The sequence below is a fragment of the Corticium candelabrum genome, chromosome 16 (genome assembly GCF_963422355.1).
Source record: "Corticium candelabrum chromosome 16, ooCorCand1.1, whole genome shotgun sequence".
NCBI lineage: Eukaryota > Metazoa > Porifera > Homoscleromorpha > Homosclerophorida > Plakinidae > Corticium > Corticium candelabrum.
Genome location: NC_085100.1, coordinates 3,311,333 through 3,321,847, shown reverse-complemented (window position 1 = coordinate 3,321,847; position 10,515 = coordinate 3,311,333). Strand labels below are relative to the sequence as shown.

At 42.0% G+C, this 10,515-nt stretch overlaps 3 protein-coding genes across 3 annotated transcripts; 1 reads left to right on the top strand and 2 right to left on the bottom strand.

Annotated features, from left to right (window-relative positions):
• Nucleotides 1-1,584: 1,584 nt before the first annotated feature.
• LOC134192160 (riboflavin-binding protein-like) lies at nucleotides 1,585-2,549 on the bottom strand. Its single transcript, XM_062660858.1, has one exon. It carries the CDS (start codon nucleotides 2,427-2,429, stop codon nucleotides 1,725-1,727), a length of 705 nt encoding a protein of 234 aa, XP_062516842.1. The 5' UTR covers nucleotides 2,430-2,549; the 3' UTR covers nucleotides 1,585-1,724.
• A 465-nt stretch (nucleotides 2,550-3,014) lies between these two features.
• LOC134192052 (bifunctional peptidase and arginyl-hydroxylase JMJD5-like) lies at nucleotides 3,015-7,370 on the top strand. The gene is made up of 8 exons (XM_062660726.1): nucleotides 3,015-3,276; nucleotides 4,067-4,218; nucleotides 4,280-4,449; nucleotides 5,166-5,320; nucleotides 5,393-5,557; nucleotides 5,620-5,686; nucleotides 7,037-7,075; nucleotides 7,134-7,370. Exons 1-8 carry the CDS (start codon nucleotides 3,017-3,019, stop codon nucleotides 7,293-7,295), a joined length of 1,170 nt encoding a protein of 389 aa, XP_062516710.1. The 5' UTR covers nucleotides 3,015-3,016; the 3' UTR covers nucleotides 7,296-7,370.
• On the bottom strand, nucleotides 7,124-10,480 carry LOC134192051 (kelch-like protein 20). The gene is made up of 4 exons (XM_062660725.1): nucleotides 9,894-10,480; nucleotides 8,085-8,657; nucleotides 7,833-8,005; nucleotides 7,124-7,772 (listed from the first exon to the last, which is right to left on the bottom strand). Exons 1-4 carry the CDS (start codon nucleotides 10,410-10,412, stop codon nucleotides 7,376-7,378), a joined length of 1,662 nt encoding a protein of 553 aa, XP_062516709.1. The 5' UTR covers nucleotides 10,413-10,480; the 3' UTR covers nucleotides 7,124-7,375.
• Between the last annotated feature and the right edge of the window lie 35 nt (nucleotides 10,481-10,515).

Below are 10,515 nucleotides of genomic sequence, written 5' to 3'. Positions count from 1 at the left end.
AGCCAGACGTCTAGCTAGAGAAGTGGCACAAACAACTGAGTTCGAAAAGCTGCACAAAGAACGAGACTTACATTCTTGTGATTGGTGGTGATCTGCTTGTTTTGCTTTACATTTGTAACATGTTTCCCACCCACAAAAAGAACAATGATCACGCCCGTTACTTCATCACGTAAGGACGAGGCTCTCCGACTTGTAACATTTGCCTTGTTCCATCACTTGGAAACAACTACATTTGTAACATGCATCTAGAAACAACGCCTAATCTAGCTAATGTATGTTTCCCACCCACAAACAGAACAAGATCACCCCCCCCCCCCCCCGTCACTTCATCACCTAAGGCGAAGATTGCCAGCCGGCCTAGCGTCCAGGCTCTCCGACTTGTAACATTTGGCACTTGGAAACAACTACATTTGTACATGCATTTAGAAGCAACCCCTAATCTAGCTGCATTTGTAACGTTCCCACATCTAATTTTGTTTTGGCTCTGGTACCTATGCCACGCCTAAAACCGCCCATAGTTACGACCTCAAAAGCTGCACAAAGAACCAACGAGCGAAGGTTGTAACATTATCCTTGTTCCATCAATAGTGTCATTTCCTGAAAGCCCAAAATATTGTAGGTGCATGAAATCGTGTTTTGTTCACTGAAAATCAGTGCTTCTCCTTTTGTATACCTATCTAGCTGAAAGCTGGTTTTCCTGTGCTCTAGACTTTCGTGCTGCTTCTTTTGTTCCTATCTAACTGAAAGCTGGTTTTCGTATGGGCTCTATACTTTCGCTGTGCGTAGCGGTTAGTTGGTATTGTTTAAACCATTCTGTCATAGCCGACTAATTACCTTCAAGGTGCATACTGGCCGAGGGTTTGCACTTCTAGTGCTTCTTCATTTCTATAGGAATAATGGTTCTGATAGACTTATTTCAGATAAGATGTATAGTGTAGTGTATCCTAATGAAAACTGAGCTGCCAATGATAGTCCAGATTCTTACAACGCTAACAAACTGTCCTTATCGTTGTCACCAGTTTCATAGTGTCTTAGTATTATCTTTGATGGTCAAGATGGATTGCACGCATGCCAATGTGCATATGCACTAAGCAGATACATGTACTATTATTAAATTTGATAGAAAGATGGCTTGAAATGAATTGAGCTTTGTAACATTGAAAGGAGAGCATACATGTAGGTATGACACAGGAGACTTAATATTGTAAGAAGCTACTGACCAGTAGGGTATTTCTTTCTCCCCCAAAGTATGCACTTGTAGATCTAGAGTCAAACCTCTGCCATCTGGGGAGAGAGGGAGGGGAGGGGTTAGAAACTTCTCTTTCCAGAGCTTATAGTATTAATTATCTTCAATGGTTGGATTAATGCCAACTACAGAATGCATTATATCTACACTAATCAGTTACTAGTAAAGTGATTCAATATGGACCTACATATACATCAATTGAGCTGGTTAGCAGTTTAGAGGAGAATGCACATGCACTTAGGTAGATATGGTACAAAAGTTGAGAAAGTGATGATCTTGTGAGTGGCATTAATCATATAGCTGCTTATTTCCGATTTCTGTTGGAAAAGACCTGCACTTGCAACTCATCTAACTACTCTTTATTGCTGCATGAAACAAAACCTTTCCATCAATGACAAGCGTGCTATTCTACACATAATGACCATCCCCTCAGAATGGTTCCAGTCTGACAAAACTCACTAATTGTTTGTCTCTTCAATCAGGACTGAAAAAGACTATAAACGACTACAAGCAACAAGAACAGACTACTTTGCCAGCATGCAATGTGGGTAGCTCCACTGGTCACCTCTGCATTGGGGTTGTCGCCCTCGAATTTCATCACCATACAGTTCTGATTATCTGCAACATATTGGAAGGAATCTCCCCACATGATTTCACATAATCCCTTGCCATTTTGATAGAATTGCGTAAAAGTCTGACATGTGTCATTGATACAATGGTAACGCCCAGTTGTGCTGTTCTTTTCGAAGTCTGTTATCCAATTTGCTGCACAAAGGCGCACGTCTTTACATGCCTCGAACCACTGGTCACAATAAGAAGCACATATCGGTACTTTGTTCAGTGTACCGTCCCATTTACCTTTCCATGGTCCAAGATATGGGTCGCATTCGAAGAAACAGCTCTCAGCCTTCAGATATTGTTCACATGCATCCGGTATCGTACCACAGTCATCCCAGTGGAAATTGTACAGCTCTCGGTCACCTTGTCTGTCAATAGCGTCCGAGACGTTAGCAGGGCAGCAAGACAGGCTGACATATTCGCCGCATGCAGTGTTTGCTCCTATGTCGACTTCCTTTGACGGTGACGGTTTGTGGAAAGGACCGCTCACGCATTGCAGACTCGCATCACCCTGTGCATGGCGTAAAACAACGACGACAACCACTAGTTCAGCAAGAAGTCGCATCGTGCAAGAAGTCTACTGAACAACTAAACCCGTATATCCTGTCTTAGGCTTCCGTACGTCTTCCGCGTCCGTAGGTCTGTATGAACCCAAACCATAGCCCAAACACCTACCTCACAACCAGACTGTAGGTGACTCAAACGCGAAGCAGGCGTGTTTAGTTAGGACCCTCAAAGTCATGCATAATTGATTAGAGCGGAGACTGACACTTTTTAGCACTTTGCACGTGACTAGATACAACACCTTAGATCTTATAGCATATTCTAATTGAGTCTATAATACCCTCACCCTAGGAATAGCCACGTCAGTGTTCGTAAACTTTCACAATGTTTTCAGCGACAGACGAATTACAGCTTCAGAAAGTAACTGGTAACGTATAGATCTAGAAAGTTTCTGGACCGGACGGTGGTGACTAGCTAGCAAAAGGCTATGGATGGACGACAACGACGAAGAAGATGCAGATATGCCAACAACTGACAAACGTTACTAATTTATATTTTAATAATTATCATCTACACTTAGAGACTGAAGAAGTCATGTGGCGCGCGAGCGTTGCACGGAGGAGCGAGGCGAACGCATGCGCAGACACAATGAAGACTGGACTGCTGTTTCGTTTATTCGTCATATTATGTTTCTGCCCTACTGGGAGGACGAAAGGCAACTCAATGTTAGGCCATTTGCAAAAGCTTGGATCACACAGGCCCCCAGAGGGAGCAGTTACCGAACTGGACTACATTCCGTCGGCCAAAGAGTTTCACGAAATGTATTCAGCAGCGGGAGTACCCCTCTTAATGAAAGGAGCTGCTAAGCAGTCGAAGGCGTATCAACTATGGACAGACGAATATCTCATGTAAGATGTTGTACAGTAGTCTACATAATTTTGAAGTATTTTTGTGCAATTGTTGATATACATTCACTCTGACAGTTGTGTGTTATATACTCTACAGTGCTATAATTTACATCCATTTCCCAGAGGGATAAAATTTATAGTAATCCTTAATTAATTAATTAATTAATTAATTAAGGTAGTTGTGGCTAACTTGTTGCATGAGGACTGATTTACTGGAATGTAGATTGACAAAGCAATTAGCTTTTATGATGTAGTATACATTCTCAGTAGTTTCTGATTATGTACAAGACGTAGGCGACAGATCCAACTTTGGGGCACTTTTGCTGATGTGTAGAACTAAGTTTTACTCCTAACTATAAACGTAGTAAGCTGTTTAGAGTGACAGCATGCGTTAGCCTGATTACACTGAAATGAGTCAGTTGTCTACGTGATTTTTGGACGTCTCAAGCTAAGAAGTCAAGGATAGAAGAGAAGTATGAATATATTTAGCGTAGTGTTTATAGCTTGAAGTTGCATGGGCCATAGTGTAGCTCGTGATTAGTATGTGCCATCTAAACTATAAATAAATAGTATCATCTTGTATATGTATATAGGCTGTGCCCTCCACTTACGAAAACGTTTCGTCGCTTATGTTATGCTTATACTCAATTTGACTATAAGACTTTGGCTCATAGTCAGTGAGATACTCGATCACTCTTAATTAATTAAGTTAATGCATGATTTTATTATGCCATGGACGCCATTCAACTAATAATATGCGTTGCTGTTTTTTGATTGAATAAAATGGTAGGTCTGAATACGGAAATGTCTCAGTAGAAGTGGAAGAAGGTAAAAAGGAGGATCGAAACAAAGGTGTTGATGAAATACCATTACGGGAGTACTTGTTGCATTATCATGATGAGGATGCATACGTTGTTGCCAGTATACCCAAAACAATGCAAAGTAAAACCCTAACAACACTTCATCAGTGGTAAATTGCATGCTATGATTTGTGTTCTGAAAGGTGAAGTATTGGTCTTACCATGCTTGACCTGTGGTGGAGCGGCAAATCGGATACTTGATGCAGTCATGTGGTTTAGCAGTGGTGGTACAAAGAGCGTCCTCCATTTTGATGGCGTGGAGAATATTAACTGTGTGTTGGATGGCTGGAAAGAAGTCTTTCTCGTAGACAAGGTAGGCATCAGATGGAAGTATTGCTTCAGAGTCGTGTGTAGCCTATTATTCCTTGGAGGCAGCTTGAGTGAGTGCTAAAATCTAACCAAACTTATGCATTCATATTGGTCCCACTAAAGTATTTGGTAATAGTGCTGCTTTATATGATGATGCCCAGGCGCATAGCTCGGGCATGTGTCCATGTAATTCGGAAACCTCTTGAGAAACCTCGGAGTCCATACCTTCTTGGATAGAAAGAATCACTTGGAAACACCATTTGATACCTTTTAAACGCAATGAGTGGAGTGTACGTACATACTGCTCTCACAGTGACACTGTTACAAGATATTTGATTGGTGCTCGATTTGTGACATTAATTTTAACGTATTTGCTAGCATGCATTGCTTGTTTAGGATAGTTAGCTGCAGTAGCATTGAATGCTCTTGAACTTACTAAATTGCAATGTGATGGAAGCTAGGGGCAAACTTTTGATCTGATCAAATATTTCAGAAATTTTATCATACAGTAAGATTGACTAAGTGGACATGTAACTCGGGTATATGTGCTCTGTGCTTCGAGTGTCATCTTGGCAAGGAATAATTTGTAGCAATGGTAGGTACTCACTCACTTAGCTTTTGGTGTTCAGCTTACTTGCCACCTTTTAATATCAAAATCATAAATTCACCAATTTTCATATTACAATCACACGTTGTGTGACAATTATCTTCTTCATACAGAATGACAAAGATTTTGTCAACATTGATCATCCTGATGGCTCGTATTGTGGTGTAGACGTTGACAGTGTAGACATGAAGAAATACCCTGGACTAGGGGAAGTGCCATGGTACAGTGCCAAGGTTGAAGCTGGTGACTGCCTGTTTATTCCTTACAAGTACAGTACATCTATTAGAAACATATAGTAGATATTAAGAGAGAGGGCTTATGTGATAACCACTGTGCATAGGTGGTTTCATCAAATTCGTTCTTATGGTAATCGCAATCTGGCAGTGAACATCTGGTGGGAGCGAATTCGAGAATTCAACTACACAGATTGTGATTTACTTCTGCAGTCTCCAACAGAGTCTCATTACCTCAGTGAATACGACATGACGTCATCCTCCAAATATCAGTAAACTTGTAGTCTACTGTTGTCGTTGCTGATACTGTAACTTTGGTGTTGTGTCAGAGTAGGCTTACATTTGTTGAGCTGATTCATGGAAAGCCAACTACAAAGAAGGAATTCATAAGCATTTTGAAAGTGAGTGAATGTATGAGTGTATTTGATTGAGACCTTTCCAGAAAGGACTGATTAGAAAGGCGGAGTAGGGTGTTCAGTTGAGGTTCGATTGAGGTTCCTTTGCTTTCCAAAATACCTTGGCAAGCTGTTCCGTTTTTGCACCTTCAGTCCTTTGCACCCTCCAGCCTGAAGATGGATAGAAAGTTGGGAAACCATACCACTTTACACTATTTCTGTAGTGTGCAGTGGAATGGTCATCACCGCCATAGGAGCAGTATTTTAAACCTATGCGGCCTAATGCACGTTACATAAGCATGGGTTAGGTAACGCCCTCGTTAAGTGCCTTATATGGCAACCGTTACCTTCTGTTCCATTGATATTAACATGTGTCTTACTCAACTTGTTCTCAGTGTTTCAAAACAGCAGACAAAGTACAGCTAGGCAATGCACTTTATCTGCATGTACATTACAGTTTACTAGTAACGTCCCTTGAAAAATATATTACTTATTTGATTACCTAACACCAAGACCGGAAGTGGCAATTTTTGTGACGCAGACAAGTCAACTTTTTTTAAAACGTGTGCGGCCATGCTGTGTGGCGTCCTACAGCCCTGATCATTTATTCAATGTGCAAATTCTGCTACAGAGAAGTTCAGAGAGGTTACAGGTGGTGCAAATGTAATGGTAGACGAGGGTCAACAAGTGTGAGATTTGAGAGCTATACTGGAATTATAGAAAAATTGCAAACATATACTGTATTTCCGTAAATAATGCCCCATGGTGTACTATTTTTATAGTTCTAAAACATGGGGCACAATTCGAGAATGGGACGTTATTATTTTGCAAGCACAGACAACTGTTGCATTGTTTGTTTGCGTACCATTACACTACACAAACAACCTAATCTAATCTTAGTTACCCCTTGGCTACTTTCGCTATCAATTGAGTCATATTCCTGGTCTGTTGCATGCCTTGAATCTTCATCTTCACTCAGTGGTTCTATCTGGGTGTTCATTTCATCACAACCTTACACATTGATAGACGGACATGCATATAACTGGGTTTGAATAGTACCTCAGTGGGGCACTAATCGAGCATGGGGCATTACTAGTACTCACCGTGGGGCCTTATTTGAGCATGGGGCACTATTCGAGGAAATATGGTACTACTGTACTTATGAAATAGTAACATTTATTAGAAATCGCTAACCTTATCACTTCAGGTTTTCAAGTCACCAGTTTCCTTGTTTTAGTTAGCCTGTTTGATTGGCATTGCCTTCCATTCTATCCAGTCTCTTTTCAGAAAGGCCCCAATTGACTATGTTCTTGACATTATCGTCTACGTATTTATCATAAACTGCTTTATTCCTAGAAAGAGGCATTGTTCCCTAGGCAAGAGTCAATACCTACGGTAATTTCAGTATCAAAATATAGTAATATCAATGAGTGCTCAATGACATCCTGTTTAGAAACTGGCCAATCTATTTGATTCAAATCAAGATGGAACGATCCATCCAGACGAGATAACAAACGCGGACACAGATCAACTGCAAGCAGTTTTAAACAGTGTAGAAGACGAGGAATCGCAAGACGGCGAACTAAGTGATGAAAATCATCACACAGAACTCTAACTCTATACATAACGTCATGTACAGAATGAAGTGCTATTTACAGGGTATACGTGTAATACATCCGTGTAGACTACACATTGTTACTGCTCTAGTCCCGATTGTGTACACATGGTGTCGATGACTCCAACTCCACCACCGAGGCGACGGTAATTCATAGGAGCGGCCGGTTTCCACTGGTTTGCCTCCACGTCGAGACACTCCACGCTCTTCAAGTACGTGGAGCCATCAAACCCACCGACGCTGTACAACTTTCCATTGACAGCAGCCAGACCGACTCCACTTCTTCGTGACATCATCGAAGCAACGGGAAACCACTGATTGGCACTTGGATCGTAACGTTCAACAGTGTTTAATTCCGAAGAATCGTCGCGTCCACCGGCGGCATACAAGCAGTTGCCAAGCACTGCAACACCGAGATGTTTTCGGGGTGAGCACAATGGGGCACAAAACGTCCAAGTATTACTTCCAGGGTCATACCTACAACGATAACTCGATTACATGCACACAATGAGGGGTAAGCCAACAGCAAGGCGATACTTCTCTACGGTATAGAGAGGCGATGTGCCATCTGATCCTCCCACTGCATATAAGACATCGTTGACGACGGCCACGGCTACTCCCAATCGACGAGCACTCATTGGTGCAATACGCTGCCATTTGTTCTTTACAGGGTCGTATTTCTCAACGATATTCAAACAGCTTATTCCATCCTGCGAGAGATGGATTGACACACACACACACACACACACACACACACACACACACACACACACACACACAACTGATTACCTGCCCACCAACTGCATAGATCATATTTTTCAACACTGTCACACCCACACTTGTCCGGCACGTGCTCGTTGGTGCAACGTTTGAGTACCACTGGTTCATTCTTGGGTCGTATCTCTCGATACTATTCAAGTACGATGCACCGTCGTGTCCTCCCAGTGCATATACGCATCCATTCAATACGGTTACCCCAACACCACATCGACGTTTCCCCATAGCAGCTACTACACACCACTCATTGTTCACAGCATCGAACCGTTCAACGGTATTGATCGCATCTCCACTGCACCAACCGCCCACAGCATACATCACTTGACTATCTTGAACCGGTCGGCGAGGCTGAACATGTGTGGTTCTTAACCGACTCCGATAGTCGGGCACGAGGTGTGAGTTCTTGGCTTCATCAATAAGATCTCTGCAAACTATGTCTGACTTCATTAGGGGTTCACTGCTGACTCGAGTTACAAGAAATTTGGGTGTGAACTGACAGAACCGAACGTTCTGCATCACCAAAGCCAAATGTTGGCTCCGTGTGTGAATCTCGTGCTTTGCCCAACGCATCGCCAACTCCCACACCTAATCAATGAGACCGGGAGAGTCACACAAACACCCAATAATGTAACGACTACAGTCTAATAATAAAATTATTTTTGTCATATTAGAAGCCGAGATGCTATGTATGTAATGTAGCTGTCACTTCACGTATTTTAGGCCTATGGTTCTGTATGTCTGCATACTGTATTTCCTCAAATAGCAAACCGTGGATCTGATTCGTTTGAAAAATAGTAACCCGTGATCTAATCAGTTCGAAAAAATAGTAACCTGTGGATCTTATGAGTTTGAAAAAATAGTAACCCGTGGATCTAATCAGTTTGAAAAATAGTAAGCCGTGGATCTTATTAGTTTGAAAAATAGTAAGCTGTGGATCTTATTAGTTTGAAAAAATAGTAAGTCGTGCATCTAATCAGTTTGAAAAAATAGTAAGCCGTGGATCTTAATAGTTTGAAAAATAGTAACCCGTGGATCTGATTAGTTTGAAAAAAATAGTAACCCGTGGATCTGATTAGTTTGAAAAATACTAATATGTGGATCTAGTTAGTTTGAAAAATAGTAAGCCGTGGATCTGATCAGTTTGAAAAAATAGTAAGCCGTGGATCTTATTAGTTTGAAAAAATAGTAACCTTTAGATCTTTAGTTTAAAAAATAATAACCTGTGGATTTTATTAGTCTGAAAAATAGTAACCCGTGGATCTAATTAGTTTGAAAAAATAGTAACCTGTGGATCTTATCAGTTTGAAAAAACAGTAACCTGTGGATCTGATCAGTTTGAAAAACAGTAACCCGTGGATCTGATCAGTTTGAAAAAATGGTAACCCGTGCTAGATTAGTAGCCCTGCTTAAATAGTAATCCGTGGTTCTGAAACAATAGTAACACATGGTTACTATTCGAGGAAATACGGGTATCAGACTTTCAAATAGAACATAGTAATGTCACCAACAAAGGAAGAAGGTTGCAACAACCTTACTTACAACAAAATACGTAAACCAACAAATTGAAAGAAAAACTAATTAATTAATTAATACCCCATCCTTAGATTCAAAGATCCCGTATTCTCCCCATCTGCCCAAGACAAACACACAAAGATTTTAGCAAGCACAGGTCATGAGATGCACAAATCGCTTCAAAATCTATTCAAGCCATTACCTACAAATCCCTCTTACAGTATAGCTGCACAGGCGAGCAGCCAACAGACATGCAGACCTAGGTAATACACAGTAGGTATCTCAAGAGATCGACTGCCTACCAGGTACCTGCTCTTCTGGTTGAACGTTCAGTTCGTCCGAAGCGAGGAGGCGTGCGAGATGTTCAGGTGGCAACATCAGAAACTCCTCGCCATCCGCAACCGTCTGAAAATGCTGCAGTGTGTACTTATCAGCGGCCGCCAGCAGATCTCGACAATTGTGACGCTCAGCGAAGTCGCTGAATCCCAAACAATTGCTCGCATCGAGTTGCCGTATGAGAAACTCGCAGCAGACGGCTATCACCCCATTCAGTTGTAGTAGACAGGCGGCTGAAAGCAACGCCTGCACATTCTCCTCTCCAATGTGAATTTTCGCCGTGTAGGCGTAGTTGACAAGCATCGACATCGCCTCGTACGACACGTCGCGAATAACTACGCGCGACTGCTTGCTCTCAGACATCTCACCTGTAAACATGGCCCTGAAATACGGACTCGCCGCCGACAGGACGACCTTGTGGGCCGTGATTTCACGGTCGCCGACCACAAGACCGACGTCACACAGATCGTGTCGCATCCAGAGCAAAGCCATCACATCGAGCAGTTGACGCGGATGCTTCTCATCGACGTGCTGTTGAACTGCGGGCGCTGCGCTAGCCATAGAACTTGTATGAATGGAGTATTGAAATCAATCG